The sequence below is a fragment of the Cnephaeus nilssonii genome (genome assembly GCF_951640355.1).
Source record: "Cnephaeus nilssonii genome assembly, chromosome: X".
Taxonomy (NCBI): domain Eukaryota; kingdom Metazoa; phylum Chordata; class Mammalia; order Chiroptera; family Vespertilionidae; genus Cnephaeus; species Cnephaeus nilssonii.
The window spans coordinates 49,345,499-49,364,008 of record NC_137071.1 but is presented as its reverse complement, the minus strand read 5'-3'; the positions used below and the strand labels follow the sequence as shown (position 1 = coordinate 49,364,008).

At 40.6% G+C, this 18,510-nt stretch overlaps 1 protein-coding gene across 3 annotated transcripts in view; it reads right to left on the bottom strand.

Annotated features, from left to right (window-relative positions):
- Positions 1-541: 541 nt before the first annotated feature.
- The window catches only part of TAF1 (TATA-box binding protein associated factor 1), a 64,057-nt gene continuing 46,088 nt past the window's right edge, over positions 542-18,510 (bottom strand). For 2 of the 3 annotated variants that reach the window (XM_079765109.1, XM_079765110.1), the window contains exons 33-38: positions 12,199-12,266; positions 11,510-11,626; positions 7,130-7,255; positions 5,281-5,437; positions 4,535-4,712; positions 543-2,410 (exon numbers count right to left, since the gene is read on the bottom strand). In XM_079765109.1, the coding sequence (XP_079621235.1) occupies positions 2,191-2,410; positions 4,535-4,712; positions 5,281-5,437; positions 7,130-7,255; positions 11,510-11,626; positions 12,199-12,266 (866 nt within the window). In that variant the 3' untranslated portion in view covers positions 543-2,190. Of the gene's footprint in view, positions 2,411-4,534; positions 4,713-5,280; positions 5,438-5,702; positions 5,808-7,129; positions 7,256-11,509; positions 11,627-12,198; positions 12,267-18,510 lie in introns of all 3 variants that reach the window. The other variant, XM_079765108.1, reaches the window with a different exon arrangement.

The following is an 18,510-nucleotide window of genomic DNA, read 5'->3' as shown; positions in this document are numbered from 1 at the left end:
CCCTAAGCACTCTTCCCTCTGTCTGGAATGCCCTCTTCCCTTCCCTCCTTCCTATTCTTCATAATCCATCTCAAAGGTCTCCTTTTGAAGACTTCCCATTCTTACTCCGTACGCAGTTGGTAATTACTTCCCCTCACCACAGAACCTTGTAAATATGTATCGCAATGATCACTTTTTATTACTTATTTACATATCTACCTCTTATTCTAGACATAAGTTATCTGCAATTAGAAACTATATTTTACTTCTGTATCAGCATCTAGCAGATTGCTTGATAAAAATAGGTGGGTTGATAAATGTTGAATGTATGAATACCCTGAACCTACTCACTCTCCCAAACCAAAATTCTAAAAACCACCTTACATTCCTTGTCTTCTTCCACCCCCAGTGCTAATTGGTCATCAAGTTCTACTGATTTTACCCCCTAAAGATCTCTCGAATTCATCCTGATCCTCCCATCTTAATGCCAAAGCCTTAGTTTGGGCCCCATTACTCATTACTTGAACTAGATTTGCTCCCCTCCAAACCACTCTCCACACTACTGCTTCATTTTTTAAAAAACATTTTTATTACAAAAATAATACATACTTGTAAAAAATTCAAACAATACAGAAATAAAAGCACAGTACCCAACCCAGCATACATACAACCATATATACCCCCTCACCTCCAATCTCATTCTCCAGGTTATCACTGTGAACAGTTTTAGCAAATATCCTTTTAGACCCTTTCCTTTGCACACACAAATATATATATAAACACATATAAATATACACACGATTTTGTCTTTTACAAAAATGGGATCACACTTGTTACATGATTCTTCAATTTCTTTCTTCATTCAATATACAGAAAATTTCTAAAACACAAACCTGATTATATCACTCCACTAGAGCTCCTCATTTCCTATAAAATTCATATTCATTAGCATCAAAATCAAAGCTCTCAATATGCTTACTGCCCATCTTTTAGTCTCCTCTCTAGCCAATCCAGCATTAAAGGACTGGAACTAAACCACCTTAAATCCTTTCTGGAACAAGGCAGGTACAAACAAACAAACAAACAAACTAGGAACACACTCTGCCATTTCTAGACTTCAGCCTTTTCACTTCATGTTACATTCTGCCTGGACTTTCCCATCTGGCAAGCTCCTACTAATTCTTCAACAATCAGCTTATAAATTACCTCTAGGAAGACTTCCCTGACTTTTTCAGACATGATCACTCCTCTATTTCCTCCTATACTTTATATCTAGCTCTTGCACTTCTCTCGAAGAACTGTAATGCTTTATTAACATGTTTTGAATTTCACTCCCCTTCCCCCAACTTGATGGTGAGCTCTTTGGGTAAAAGGAATGTGTCTTATTTAGCTTTGCATCCCAAGGATCTGATAGAGTGCTTATGATGAAGCAGATGTTTAATAACAAATCTGTTGAGAATTTTATGATTCTAGGAACATTTACGGAGTACCTACTATGCACAGAACCATATCCTAAGCATGAAAAGAAACAGAAGACACAGTCTTTGCCCCAAGGAACTTACCATTTTCCTATCATTTCATGTGGGGGTGGGGGACAGAACACATTTACATGGCAACATATCATTTCTGACATACAGGCTGTTTCAAAGATTTATAATCATTTGCCTCAAAACCCATTTAAGAATAAGGCATTGCATAATCAAATAAATAATAAAATAATGGGCAGTTTGTTCAATAGGTTTATGTTTTCAGTGTGGCATAGAGACCACCAGAAAGAACCCAATTCCCTGTCCCAGCAGGGGGGCTGTCACCTGTTCCAGCCTGCTAGAAAACTGAAATGATACCATGCTTGGAAAATTTCTAATATACCAAGAGGACATAAAGCTATTAGTCCTTTTATAATTTCTCCTCCTTCCCCAGGGAAAAATAATACAAAGAGAAATAAATGAAGTTAAAGGCAGGCACTGAAGGAGGAGGAGATTGCTCTATTTTTATCAGGGGGAAGGGAGTTGCTTGATTTTAATTCAAAGGGTGACATTGCCCCAGGAAGATCAGGAGAGGCAATTAGTTCATTATTATTTACTTACTATTTTTTAAAGGCTAAGGTGTTAATCTGGTGATTTCAGGATCAGACACTGTACAAATATAAACAAATTGAATCACCTAGGCTGGAGAACAGGGAAGGCTGACCAAGGAGGCCCAAAGGAAGCCTCATTCATCAGAGTCCAAGTCACTGTCCCCAGCAATGGAGTGGAAATCCTCACTGTCCTCCTCGTCCTCTGACAGCTGGACCTGGCTTAGCACGCTCGGCCCAGAGCGCTGCTCTTCCTCCTCATCTTCTTCCTCCTCTGATACCTCATACCCACCGATGCTGCTGAAGCTTGTGTCTTGGGTGTTCGACTTGGGATCAGGCTCCTCATAGCTCCCATAACTGAGAAGAGAAACATGTCATCTCTCAAGCTCGGGCATCATCCTCTAGCTGACCAGTCCCGTTCTTGGTGCTACCAAGGGATCAGCCCATCTCACCTCCCATGGACACTAAAATGACTAGTTCTGGACTGTTCTACTTGTCCCTAAGAGAAAAGTGATCCTGTTCAAAAACGTCAACTTGCCAACTGCATATACATAAGAACCTGAATGAAAGAAACTCCCCTATGCCTGAACAACACACTGCCAGCTTATGTGACCATAAATGCTCTGATAGCCTCATAGTTTCATCTACCACTTATTGCTTCACTCATATACATTTCCAATTAATCAACAGTTCTAAAGAGTCTACCTTTTCAATATATCTTGTCTTTATCCCCTTCTTCCCATCCCTACTCTGCATGCCTTGCCTTAATCCTTTGTTATCTCTGGCCACCACCACTGAAATCAGTCTTTATGCCTCTAGTCTTACTCTCCTTCATTTAATCACACTTCTGCCAGAGTGTGCTTTATTTTTTGTTTGTTTGTTTATTCTTAATTTTACTTTTTTTAAAAATCACATAAATAATTCACGTTCACTGGTTTTAAAAAAATTAGAATACACAACCAGAAAAAAAGAAGAAAAAATCACCAATAACTCCACTACCCAGAGGTAATCTTTTGGTATATGATCTTCCAATTTTTTTTTCTATGCACTTCACTTAAATGTTTAAACATTTTTTATTTACAAAATTAAAATACTCTATATACTCTTTAGGAATCTGTTTTCACTAATGATTATAATGAACATCTTTATAAACATACATCTACAGAATCATTTTTATAGATGCAAGGTATTCCACTGTATGGCTGTGACAGGATTTATTTAACAGTCACTCACTAAGACATTTAAGCTGTCTCTAATTTTCCCACTATTAGAAACAATGCTGTGATAGACATCCTTGTACAAACATCCTGATGGTGTTTTATTATTCCAGTAGCATTTCCTAGACATTAAATTTTGGGGCCAAAATGGATGCATACTTTCAAAATTTTTTATTTCTGATTCAGCTCAGTTTCCTTCTCTAACCAGCTTCCCTATCCCACTTCTCCCCAAGTCCCAGAAAAATCCTGTGGTTGCCTATCACAGCACTTTTCATGTCAGTCATCTGTTGACCTGTTTTAGGTTCCCCATGAACTCCACAGAGGAAGGGATCACATCATAGTGACTTTTGTACTTGTGATAAATATTTGCTAAATGAATAAATTAAGACTCTACCGGCTTCCTGGCTACCTCTGACTAGATGTATAATATGTATCTTAAATCCAACATGTCCAAACACAAATTAATTTTTTCCTCCTTTCCCACCCCACCTTATGCCTGTTCTTCCTCTTTCCCATCTCAGTGACATACCCATTCATTATATACCTGATCTCCTAAATCCAGTCCATCTACCCTCTAAATAGCTCTTGAATATGTCCCTTCCTCCCCTGTCTGTAACAGATCCCAGTTGAGATCCTTATCATTGTCATAGAGTTATTTAACACACAAAGTTGATGTTACTTCCTTTTCTATAAATGATTCCCATTACACCAAATCCAAATGTTTTAGCAAGCCATTTAAGGTCTCCTGCAATATAAAATGTTGCTACTTTTAGAGCCACATCTCCCAACAACCTCCCTTCACTCTGGAACATACTTTGTTACATTTCTGTGCCTTTGAACATATTGCAATGCTAAGGATCTCCTCACCTGCTGCGACTTATCTACTTAGTAGACTATTATTCATCTTGTAAGGCCCAGTTCAAATGTTCCCTGTCTGTGAAACTTTCCCTGATTACTCCCAAGCAGGGTGAGACACCTCCTCCTCACGGGTGACTTGACACTTTGTACTTAAATTATGTTATAGCACTTATCACAATGTATTTGTAATGATTTTGTTTGTATCAGTCTCTTCCACTAGACTGTGAGCTCCTCAAGGGCAGGATAAATCTTGCTCCTCTGTGTATTTCCAAGGGCCTACCACAGTGCCTGGCCCTTGTAGGCGCTCAGGAAATGTTTGATAGATGAAAGTAATCTGACGCTGGGCCCTTTGACATCATAGCTGGGCACTGATGCCACAGCCCTGTAGCATGTTGCTGTCGATTACCTGATGTTGCTATCCTCCAAACCATGAGAAGCCTCCCCACCGTCTCCCTCATAGGACATCATGCTTTCTTCATTTTCCATGCCCATCCTTGTGTTCTCCTGAAGCATTCGGGGCTGTTTGGGTATTATCCCACCAGATCCCACATCAGAGTCACTTCCACTTTCACTCAGTTGGATAGCTGTGAAAAGAGATTCTGAGATAAGCTTGACAGAATTAACATCTTTGGCTTGGTCTTCCAAAACTAGTTACCCCACAAATCTATATAGGCATCTTGCCTGGACTTCTCACCTCACCTAGGGTCAACAATGGCAAGATCTGTAGTTTAGAAACTGAATCCAAATAACCTTTTCTCTTTTCCATCTCAGTTCAATCTATCTGTTTTACTCCTGTCTTCTTCTCCTATACTTTTCTCTTGCCATTGCCACTGACCCACAAAACATCTCAAAATGGGATCTTTTTTCTTAATTTTCCTTCCCTATTGCTACATATAACACTTCTTTTCTGTTTTTATCAAGTATTCAAATAAAAGGTGCTACTTAGGCACTGTCATCTTTTGTATCTCCTGTGTTTTATTTCTTCACTTCCTCTAAGGCTAATGAGTTTGATCAGCCTACAACTGAGTGCTCTGTACTCTGAGGTTTATTAGAACTTCATTAAAAGAGCATATGTGGCCAAGAGCTTCCTATCCAGTCCTGAGGGTGCTATGGTGAGCTACCCAGTTACAAAAGCAAAGGAGCAAGACTTACCAGAGAAAGGATTATCTCCTTCTTCATCACTCCCAGCATCTTCCTCATCATCTTCTCCTTCAGACATAAGCAAATCCTCATACAGGACACTGGCTTGAGGCTGTTGCACGGTTCCTTCCTCTTCATCTGCAAGATCACCATCTGCATCTTCACCTTCCTGAAAAGGACCAGTTGGGGGTTCAAAATCCAATTAATCATCCAAGTAAGAGACCAGACGCCATCAGCCCCCCTAGCTGCCTCACAAGAAATCAAGTAATTTTAGTAGCTAGACTTGTTTAGCTGGTTCCAAGGATTAAATTCAGACTGAGACTCACTATGGAGACTCTCTGATATTGCCTTGGGATTTGGCCTGCCCTCTACTGGTTGGGCTCCTACCATATAAAGGTATAATATAACCATCAGCTTTCTGTAAGCATACTCACTGGGGCTGGAGTCTTAGGTTTCCCATCCTCCTCCTCATCATCATCATACCCTTCAATATCTACATCAGAGTCTTCCTCGCCCAGCCTACCTCGGCCCTGGCGCATCTGAGTAAGGAACACAAATAGCACATCATTGAGGGACGTGCCTGTAGGAGGAGTTAATGAGGGCTCTCACCCTGGATGGATGCTCCTCCCTGATATCCTAGCCAATCCCACAGCTAGTGGGGGCTGTTAACACAGCTCAAGACATATGCATTTCCCCCCATTCATTCTTTGGAAATCACAGATAGGGTAAAAAAAACAATGAACAGGAAGGTCCTTGGTCTACTCTTACTATATCATCAAAAGGAGACTCTTCCATTCTAATCCAAACTTTCCTTAGCTTGAGTTGAACTCGTTGAGATAGAAAAAAATCCTTTTGGGTTTTGCACTCTCCAGTAGAACCCTGACTGAGATCAGCTGATAGGATTTCTGGCTTCAGATCTTCTGCTCTGGCCCATTTGCTCAGTGGATAGTGTCGGCCCATGGACCGAAGGGTCTCTGGTTTGATTCCTGGTCAAGGGCACATACCTTAGTTGAAGGTTCTATGCCCGACCTCGGTCAAGCGGGAGGCAACCAATTAATGTGTCTCTCACGTTGATTTTTTTTTCTCTCCCCCTCCTCCCTCCCTTCTACTCTCTCTCTAAATCTCAATGAAAAAAATATCCTCATGGTTAAGATTTTTAAAAATTAATAAAAATAAAGAAGTATCTTCTGATACCACTAGAAATGGCCAATTTTAAAAATTTAATCTAATTTCATAAATAATTTTAATTTAGATTATAGCATACATACAGTAGAGTAGCAGAGCAATTATTTTGAACTCTGTCTCTGAATACAGCTGCTCTTTTTAGTCACCTGTCAGGTTGCTCTGATGTACCATATACTTTTGACACTTGTGCCTTCCCTGAAGTTGTGCTGTCTGTCCCCTGGGGACAGACAGTAGAGAGTAATTTTGGTGGATAGACTTACTTATCTAGTTTGAAGGATTAAAGTCAGACTGGGACTCACTATGGATACTCTCTGATATTGCCTTGGGATTTGGCCTGCCCTGTACTGGTGGGGCTCCTATATCATATAAAGGTATAATGTAACCATAGCTTTCCGTAAGCATACTCACTGGGGCTGGAGTCTTAGGTTTCCCATCCTCCTCCTCCTCATCAACATTATACCCTTCAATATCTATATCAGAGTCTTCCTCAACCAGCCTACCTCAGCCCTGGAGCATCATGCGACCTACTACCTTCCCACCTTGAAAGCACATTCTTAACCTGCATTCCCAGGGCCAAGGAGCTCAATTATCCTTGACACATGTCATATATCACCACCACCACTCCTCCACACTGAACTATACTACCAATCTCACAAAGAGAAAAAGAATATCCTACCTGTATCACCTGCTTTTCTGTAGTAGTAGTGGGAATATCCAGGACAGACATACTGCTCTCATCTTGAAATACAGAGGCATCTCGAGACATACTGAGAGATGTGTTGGTATCATATAAATCAGGTGGCTGTGGCACAAATCATATAACTTAGCTTCTATTTAGGAAAGGGAGTAAGAACTACAGAGAACTGCCCTTTAGAGCACTCACTGAATAAAAAGGTCATGCAGACCAATCCATTTATTGAGAAAACACAGCTTGAAACAACTTTATCAACAGGTTTTGGGGAATCTTACAAATGTTACTCTTTCTAGTAAAGAGGCAATCTAATGTGTATGCTCATTAGATGCCTGAAGCAGAAAGTATCAAAGTTATGGGACAATTCTATGTCCTCACAGCCTTTCTGATCAACAACCTAGTTTCTTCTAAGCCTGGCCTTATTGCTTTTAGGGCCAGGGCTTCATACCAGTGCTATTTTGATTAGTTTAGAGATATCTAATAGGAAATGGGATTAAGAAATTTCAATACCAATAAGAGCTCATCAGAGGATGCTATGAGGCAAAATGGTATGAAAAATCATGAACTCTGAAGTAAACTGCCCTGGGTTTGAGTCCTGGCTCCATCACTTGCTGAGTAACTTTAACAAATTACTCAATCTCTCTAAATCTTGGTTTCCTCAATTGTAAAACATGGTTGTTGGGAGATTTAAGAGATATGTATAAGCTCCTTACCCAATGCCTGGTATTCAATAAATTATAGATACCTTCTTCCCTCTCCTGAAGAGAACAAGGATTTAGCAAATAGACTTATTCAGTGACGATAGGGCAGGAAGGACCAATAATGAACAGGCTGGAGAAATAGGGAAGAGTTCTCTGAGGGTAAAAATATTATGCTATTAAAGAAATCATTTTTTCAAAGACTAGTTAATAAAATAATGTATTTGTAATATAATGTGAAGTAAAAACAACAAAAGCCAAAACCATCTTGACCAATTTTATTTTAAAAGTTTGTCTATAGGCCTGGTGGGGCTCCTATATCATATAAAGGTATAATATAACCGCAACCAAGGTACATGCCCTTGACCGGAATCGAACCTGGGACCCTTGAGTCCGCAGGCCGACGCTCTATCCACTGAGCCAAACCGGTTTCGGCTGGGTCATGTTTTTTTATATATAAAGGTATAATGATACTCAGTGGTTGAGTATCATCCATGAACCAAGAGGTCACCGGTTCAATTCATGGTCAGGGCACATGTCCAGCTTATGGGCTGGATCCCCAAATAGGGGGTGTGTAGGAGGCAGCTGATCGATGTTTCTCTCTCAACGATGTTTCTATCTCTCTATCCCTCTCCCTTCCTCTCTAAAATCAATAAAAACATTTTTTTAAAGTTGTCTATAGCCCTAGCCAGTTTGGCTCAGTGGATAGAGTGTCGGCCTGCAGACCGAAGGGTCCTGGGTTCCATTCCAGTCAAGGGCACGTACCTCGGTTGCGGGTTCCTTAGAGGCCCAGGCCCTGGTCAGGGCACGTGCAGGAGGCAACCAATCAATGTGTTTCTCTCACATCAATGTTCTCTCTGCCTTTCCCTCTCTTCCACTCTCCCTAAAAATCAATGGAAAAATATCCTCAGGTGAGGGTTTAAAAAAAATGTTTGTCGTCTATAAACACACACAAGTGCATGTACACACACATATCACAGATTTGAAAGAAACACACCAAATGTGCACAGTGGTTAGCTCTGAGTAGTGAACTTTATTTTAGGGAACTTATTCTTTATATTTTCTAATTTTTTCCCAATGAACATGTTAATTTTATTTAACAAACCAATATGTTACTTTGTGGTGGTTTTTTTTTTAACAAGCAAGGCTGACTGAGAAGAGGGTTTTGGAGAAAGGTAGGCCAAACAGAATTTAAAGGATTACAGAGCAGATAAACTAATTATGGAACAGAAGAAAAAATCAAGAAATGAAAAGTAAGCAGTTTTAAATAAAGCATTAAGCTGAATGTATGATGCAATACAAGCTAGGCAGAAATGGCTGAGTGAAAATAAATTATTGACTATCATCATTTAGAGCTGGAAGTAAAGTATGATTACTACAGCCATAATTGTATTATGACAGGTTAAACTTATGCAACACTCTAATAACACTTGGGTTTGAGAATAGTAATGAGTAAGGACACTCACTCATGTGCATCTTCCTGAGGTAATGAACTGGGCTTATTATTTTAAAATTTGTATATATGAGTAAAGGCAATGATGAGAGGGTGAACTGGAATAATGAAGAGGAACTATCTATACCCTATTCTTCATAGAAGACCCTCTAATTGCACCAAACTACAGCTACTGCTCAGGAGGGAGAATAGTTGCCAGGTTTTCTTTAGCCATTTGAGATAGCGTGGGAGGGGTAGAGAAGAAAGGAAGACTTTCATGTCTAAGGCTCTGACTCACCAAAGAACTAGGCCCATGCTATCATACACTAGGCAAACCATGTGCCACTTTGTGGCTAGAATGTCCTGGGGAAGGATGGCTAAAACCCAGGCTTTAACTTACCAGAAAGCACCTGTGGAAGCTGTAGGCCTATTAGCAAATAAGGCCCTCCTGGGAAACCTCACTCACCCAAGCCCCCTTGACCCAATCTGCCCAACACACTTCAAAAGCCTTTTCTTGTTCTGGGCCTGGAAGAAATATCTTAGAAGTCTTTATACATGGCCCCTCAGTAACCTATGTTTTGGAATGAAAGAGAGAGTAAAAGATAGATAGGACAAGTGCATGAATGATATAGACAGCAATAATCCAACAGAAATCATTTAGGTTGCATTATCAGTAATTAGCAAAATCTGAGTAGAATGAAAAAAAGTTTTTCAATGGGAATTGAGAAAATTTTGCATTAAAATATTTGGTTAGCCCAGCCAGCGTGGCTCAGTGGTTGAACTTCGACCTATGAACCAGGAGGTCAACAGTTCGATTCCTGGTCAGGGCACATGCCTGGGTTACAGGCTTGGTCCCCAGTGGGGGGCATGCAGGAGGTAGCCAATCAATGATTTTCTGTCATCATTGATGTTTCTATCTATCTCTCCCTTTCCCTTCCTCTCTGAAATCAATAAAATTATTTAAAAAATAAATTTGGTTAAATTTGAAAGGGCCTTTGAAAACTTTGTAGACAACTTTTGTAAAGATAAGAAAATAAACATTTACTGAATGTTTACTTAATGTGCCAGGCCAAAATTAATTCATTTCATATTTATAATAATCTGGAAAAGTACATTATAGAGAAAAGGAAACTGAGTTAGGAGATTAAGTTAACTTCCCAAGTTCACAAAGCTAAAAAGTAGCAGAGCTAAGATTCAAACCCAGGCCTACTTTATGCCAAACTGCATGTACTTTCCACTTTACCTTAGTGCATCCAATATAGTAAGCAAGTTATATTCTGGGTAAGTTCTATTCTTCAAATATGCCATCTCTCTAAGAGTATAGTATTGATGAAATATACTCATTATATTCAAGGGTAAGAACACAATCACTAAAATTTCTTATTAATCCTACTCTCTAGTCTTTGGGCTTATAATTTAAGATGATAAATATTACCTGTCTCATTTACGAAGAGTGGGAATCAATCCAGGAAAATGGGTGACATCTGAGCTACACTAAGATACTTTTGAAGGAATGAGTAATCAGGCATATATAAGGCATAGGAACAATGTGGCCCACATTTATAATTGAGAAGTTTATACTCTAGGGACGTGCCAAAGCCCCAATTCATAGGTAAGGGAGCTCCAGAGACTCAAGAGGAAGGCCTCTGGCCACAGTAGTCAGGAATCTGGTATTCCTTAATACTGCTTAAACAACTAAAGACCCACCCCACTCATTCATCTGACACCTGCCTCTTCTGAATTCAGTAAGGCCACCAAGACCCATGGCCCTCACTCACCTTAGCCTTTGAGAAGACAAGAAAGCACACGAAAGGCATATGAAGAGGAAGGACAGAGAAGAAGGGTATCTCAGTAAATACAGCTGTTAACATGCTCCCAATTTCCCAAACCAATAGAACTATAAGAGGAGGTTCCTATAAGTATCACATGATCTCACTTATATGTAGAATCTAATTAACAAAATAAACTGATAAACAAAACAGAACCAGAGACATTGAAGCATGCAATAGACTGACGTATTTCAGAGGGAAGGAGGTGCAGGTGGGAAGAGATTAAACAAAAAAATTTATATGCATAACCCATGGCCACAGACAATAGTGCAGTGAAGGCCTGGGGAGGGGGCGGGAGCAGGGTGGAGGGGGCCAAGGGGAGGAAAAAAGGGGACATCTGTAATATTTTCAACAATAAAGATAAATTAAAAGTAAAAAAAAAGAGGTTCCTAGTCCTCAGACTCACCTGAGGTGTATAAGGCCCTGGGGTCATTGGGTCCAAACTGTCTAGTTCTGCTTCTTCCAAAGCTGCTTCTTTAGCTGTACAAATATCCTTCTCAAGTTGAGTCAAATGCTCATCATACTGAGAAATAAAATAAATGAATTCATTCAAAATATGTTTTAGGCACTAGGGATACAAAAGTAAACAAAAGGAGTCTTTATACATGGCCCCTTAGTAACCTATGTTTTGGAATGACAGAGAGAGTAAAAGATAGATAGGACAAGTGCATGAATGATATAGACAGCAATAATCTGTCTATAGCAGACAAAAATTTGTCTTCATGGAGCTTCTATTCTAGAGGTAGGACACATGACAATTAAATAGTTATAGGGTGTCCCAAAAAATGTATACACACTTTAATAGCTGATAGCTCAATTTTTAAAATGAAATGTATTTTAATAAACACTGCCTTTATAATTATTTCAAGTGTGTGTACATATTTTTTTGGGGACACCCTATATATAGTTTATTAAAAAAAACATTTAGTTCTAGGTAGGAAAATAAAGCAGGGAAGGAAATAAGGGCTATGGGGTGAGGGTGGGGGAGCATGATGTTACATTTTAAAATAGGATAGGCAGAGAGCCTGCTCACTCAAGGGAACAGGGGGATTCCATAAAGCTAAATCCCAAGGGGACCTCCTCTTTACCACCTACCTCAGTCAATGTCTGGTAACAGACATTCACAATCTCCTGAGCAGTCTTAGTATACTGACTTTCAGGCCCTATAAATGAAAAATGAAAATGCCATTACCTTTATAGACTTCAGTTCCAGAAATTTACATTCTTTCACCAACATTGGTATTCCATTATCTTAGACCAGTGGTCGGCAAACCGCGGCTCGCGAGCCACATGCGGCTCTTTGGCCCCTTGAGTGTGGCTCTTCCAAAAAATATCACGTACCTTAATTAAGTTAATAACAATGTACCTACCTATATAGTTTAAGTTTAAAAAATTTGGCTCTCAAAAGAAATTTCAATCGTTGTACTGTTGATATTTGGCTCTGTTGACTAATGAGTTTGCCGACCACTGTCTTAGACCCCAAATATCATGCTTCAGCCTTAACTTGGACTCTTGCTTTACTTTTGGAGGTAGAAAATTTCAAACGTGTTAAAAAACAAAGATTCTGCTTGCCAGCGTGGCTCTATGGTTATGTCAACCTATGAACCGGAGGTCACTGTTTGATTCCTGGTCAGGGCACATGCCCTGGTGACAGGCTCGAGCCCCAATGTGGGGCGTGCAGGAGGCAGCCAATCAATGATTCTCTCTCATCACTGATGTTTCTCTCTCTCTCTCTCCCTTCCACTCTGAAATCAATAAATATATACATAGACATTAAAAAAAAGATTCTAATATAATGAACTACCATGTACCCACTACTAAGCTTCAATGATTATCAACACATGGTAAATCTTGTTTCATTTAAACCTGACCTTTCACACTCCTCCCAAATTATTTTAAAGCAAATTCCAGTATCATTTCATTACATCCATAAATTGTTAAGTATGCATCTTTAAGGACTCTTTTTAAAAATAGGTATGTATAGCCCTGGCTGGTGTTTCACAGTGGTTAGAGCATAGATTCCTGGTCCCAGTTGGGGCACTGGTGGGAGGCAACCAATCGATGTGTCTCTCTCACATCAATGTATGTCTCTCTTTCTCTCCCACTCCCTCCCTTCTTTCACTCTCTCTAAAAATTAATGGAAAAATATCCTTGGGTGAGGATTAACAACAAAGAAAGTATGAATGATACTATAATGCTGTCAAAACCCATAGAATGTACACCACCAAGATGTAAACTATGGGCTTTGGGTGGTAAAGATGTATTAATATAGGTTCATCGATCATAACAAATGTACCACTCTAATGCAGGACATTGATAATTGGGGAAGCTGTGCATGTGTTGGGACATATGGCATATAGGAAGTAGCATATAGGAACTCTCTATACCTTTAGCTCAGTTTTGCTCTAAACTGCTTGAAAAAAATAAAGTCAATTAAAAAATCCAACTATATTACATCTAAAATAATGAACAATTCTTTAACTTTTTTAAACAGCCAATCAATATTCAAATTTCCCATAATTTAATAAATGTTCACTTATATTTGATTTCTTTGAATCGTAATCCAAATAAGGCCCACACATTGCATTTGTTTGATGTCTCTTTAAGACACTTATTAGGTGATTTTTAAAAAACCTTTATTGTTGAAAGTATTACATATGTCCCTTTTTCCCCCCATTAACCTCCCAGTCCGCCCCTGCCCTTATAAGGTGATTCTTTTTTAAAAAAAATATATTTTTTTATTGATTTTTACAAAAAGTAAGGGAGGATAGAAAGTTAGAAACATCAATGAGAGAGAAGCATCAATTAGCTGCCTCCTGCACGATCCCCACTGAGGATCCAGCCCACAACCAAGGTACATGCCCTTAGCTAGAATCAAACCTGAGACCCTTCAGTCTGCAGGCCGATGCTCTACCACTGAGCCAAACCAGTTAGGGCAGGCGTCCTCAAACTACGGCCCGCGGGCCACATGCTGGTATTTTTGCCGTTTTGTTTTTTTTTACTTCAAAATAAGATATGTGCAGTGTGCACAGGAATTTGTTCATAGTTTTTTTTAAACTATAGTCCGGCCCTCCAACGGTCTGAAGGACAGTTAACTGGCCCCCTGTTTAAAAAGTTTGAGGACCCCTGAGTTAGGGCTATTAAGGTGATTCTTAACTAAATTACAGTTTCCTATATGGCCTTTGTCATAAGTTGCAAACTGGTGGCTTACAGGTCAATCCAGTTTTGTTTGGCCCATAAAAAAAACTGTCCAGTTTGTGAAAATGGGTTGATCTATACACCCATTATATATACACTTTTTGTATGTAAATTATACCTCAATAAAGTTTATCAACAATAAAGAATTATTTTTAAAAAGTTTTTTTTTAATCTGAATTTGCAACATTTAACAATAGAAAGATTTCAAATAAAAACACAAATATCTAATTCCTCTTAAAAACTGAAAAGATCTGGCAACACAGGGTCAGCATGACCACAAGGCACCAATTGGCTGGAATTGAGTAACAGCTGCCCTACCAAGTCTGCTTAACTCATTTATGTCTGGATCCTGAAGGCATCTGAGTTTTTAATCCCTGCCTTGAGCGCTTTATAATATTCTTTAATAAACTGTTTATTTACCCATTCATAAAACATTCTGAGTACCTCCTATGGGCCAGGCATTATACACAAAAATGAGTAAGATATAGACCATATCTCTTCAATGATATGGGACTTAACCTTTATATAAGAATATTTATATCTTGGCCCCAATCTCAGAAAAGACATTGACAGAAAAAAAGAATCTTATTATTAATGGACAGAGAGTAGTCACATAGGATAGACTTAGAAACTAATATAGTCATGTGCTGCATAACATTTTGGTCAATGATGGACTGAATATATGATGGTGGTCCCATTAAGATTATAAAGGAAATGAAAATTCCTATCAACTAGTAACGTAGCATGACGCATTACTCATGCATCATAAACAGCTTGGCAACACTTACTGGTACAGACTATGCAGTTCATTTAAAATCCAATCAAACATTTAATTAGTAAGGTCTCTCTCTCTCTGCCTACTTAATCCTATGGCTTTGTCAAAACTGGCAAAAATTTTGGGTTGTGTTTTTCAGAAGGAATTTATTTACCTGTATGATCTCCTTTCACCCACATGGAGTATTGTGTGCCTTTTGAAACTATTACAAATAGCTTCAATCCCAAGTTTTGGGTTTCCCTGATTATTAATGTTCTTTTGAAACGTTATCCTATCTAATAAAGAGGGGATATGCAAATTGACCATCACACCATAACAAAATGGCTTCGCCCACAGCCAAGGCAGGGATTCCATAACACAAGATGGCTGTGCCCACAGCAGAGGCAGGGATCCCATAACACAAGATGGCTGTGCCCACAGCGGAGGCCGAGTTCCCCTAAAGAGCCTTAACGAACAATCAGCAGGGACCTGAGGCTGCGTGGTGCTGGGCTGGGGCAGGGGACCTGCTGCTGCACCCCCCGCCCGTGGGGCTTGACGGGGGACCTCAAGGCACGGCCCCCCACCCCAGACCAGGCTGGGGGACCTCAGGTCATGCCCCCCGCCCCAGAACTGGGCCGGGGGACCTGAGGCTGCACCCCCAACCTGGCGGGGCTTGACGGGGGACCTCAGGCCGCATCCCCTGGCCCGGGCCAGGGGATCTCAAGATGCGCCCCGGCCCAGGGGACCACGGGCTGCACCCCCCCCAGCCCCAGCGCCAGGCCAGGCAAACTGAGGCTGCGCCCACCACCCAGCAGGGCTTGATGGAGGTGGGGCCGGCCAGGCCTGGATCTAGCCCAATGGGGGTGGGGCCAGCCAGGTCTGGGTCTCGCATGATTTCGAGGCACATGTGGGTGGGAGGGGACTTGACTCTGGTTCCCGTGGCACATCCCAGACTCCGAAAGGAAGATTTTCATATACATTTTACTAATTTTCTTTCATCTGTGACACTTCTATTATAGACAAAGGGCAAATAGCAGTATTAAAATATTTCATTTAGTTAATTCCCTTTTAATGTGCACGAATTTCATGCACCAGGTCACTAGTTTGAACATAAACAGAAGCTCTGAGATTGATTCAGTACCTATGTGGTAGCTGGAAAGCATAAGGGCTTGAACTCTATTATAGTGTGCAGTCCCACCACCACCACTTAAGTACTAGACCAGTGATGGGCAACCTTTTGAGCTTGGTGTGTCAAACTTCGCCAAAAAACTGAGCATAACTCTGGTAGTGTGTCACTTTGAGGAAAAAACATTATTTCGCTAATGTTTCATCCTCAGGAGCACCAAATGTTTCATCCTCGGCATGCGGCCGCCTCAGTGGCCGCGTGTCATCAGAAATGGCTACGCGTGTCATAGGTTCGCCATCACTGTACTAGACTGAGTCCTCTAATATGTACTGCATACTTCCAGGTAAAGTTTTATATGTAGTGTTCCTTATCTTCCACTTGTTGCCTAAGGACCCTAATCTTAATGCTAGGAATCTTGGCTATCCTATATAATAAAGAGGTAATATGCAAATTAACCCTCACACCATCACAAGATGGCTGCTCCCACAGTGGAGGCGGGGTTCCTGTAACACCAGATGGCTGTGCCCACAGCGGAGGCGGGGTTCCTGTAACAAGCTATCAGCAGGGACCTGAGGCTGCATGGCGCCTGGCCGGGGGACTGGAGGCTGTGCCCCCCTCCCAGGCTTGGGCCGGGGGACCTCAGGCCGCACCCCCTGCCCTGGCTCCAGGCCAGGGGACCTCAGGCTGTGCCCCCCGCCTGGCAGGGCTTGATGGGGGTGGGGCTGGCCAGGTCTGGATCTCGCCCAATGGGGGTGGGGCCTGCCGGTTCTGGGTCTCATGCAATTTCGAGGTGCGCACAGGTAGGCGGGGACCTGACTCTGGGTCCTGCAGCGCGCCCCAGACTCTGACAGGAGTAAGATTTTCATATACATTTTACTAATTTTCTTTCATCTCTGACACTTCTATTACAAAGGGCAAATAGCAATATTAAAATATTTCCTCTAATTAATTCTTCTTTTAAAAAATATATTTTATTGATTTTTTAGAGAGAGGAAGGGAGAAGGATCAAGAGCCAGAAACACTGATGAGAGAGAAACATCGATCAGCTGCCTCCTGCACACCTCCTACTGGGGATGTGCCCGCAACCAAGGTACGTGCCCCTGACCAGAATCAAACCTGGGACCTTTCAGTCCGCAGGCTGACGCTCCATCCACTGAGCCAAACCGATTTTGGCAAATTAATTCCCTTTTAATGTTCACGAATTTCGTGCACCGGGCCACTAGTATATAATATACTTCATGGGCTACATATGTGATAATATAGGTAAGTCAATGAAGGTATGCTATGGAAATACTGTAATATTATACATGAAGTATATGAGAGTCAAAATAATGTTAACTAGAGATACAATTCCACTAATTTTGGTCAGTAAAATTGGGAATAAACTCTACATGGACTTTGTTACTATTAATTAAAAACAGAGATAGGCTCATATCTGGCCAAATCAATAAAGTTTGAAGCAAAAGTATTATTTTGCGGCACGGCCGGTATGGCTCATTGGTTGAGTGTTGATCCATGAACCAGGAGGTTATAGTTTCGATTCTGGTCAGGGCACATGCCCAGGTTGTGGCTCGATCCCCAGTAGGGGGCGTGCTGTAGATGCTTCTCTCTCACCATTGATGTTTCTATCTCCCAGTCCCTCTCCCTTCCTCTCTCTGAAGTCAATTTTTCAAAAGCTTATAAAAAAAGATATTTAAAAAATATTTTTATATATTATTTTGTATATAGTACTTAATATTAAGAAACATCTCATATGCACGTTCAATTCCACAATGGATGTCCCTTCAGTACAAAAGATGTCACATTTCATATCATATGACACCACTAATACAGCCCTATTCAGTCAGAAGTTTCTTATACCCCTATCCACTGGTTAAGGAAGGGCAATTTCAGCCTTACAGGCTCTCCACTGCTGCAACCAAATCATTATTTACTTTCCCTTGGAGAAAAAGAATATCTCTACTTTGAGGATCGTTTTCTACTATGCTAGAGGTTGATAACCAGCTTCCTTGGAGCCAGATTTGGCCTCTAGATAGATGTTTTTATTTGGCTCACAGAGTTTAAAATTTTTTTTAATGTTTTTTTTTTTTATTTTATTTTAGAGAAAGAGGAAGGGAGAGGGATAGAGAGATAGAAACATCAATGAGAGAGAAACATCAATAGGCTGCCTCCTGCATGACCCTACTGGGAATGGAGCCGGCAACCCAGGTATGTACCCTGACCAGGAATCAAACCAATGACCTCTTGATTCATGAGTTGACGCTCAACCACTGAGCCACAATGGCCTGGCTAAAAACTTTTAAAAACTATTAGCAAATGTGTAAACATT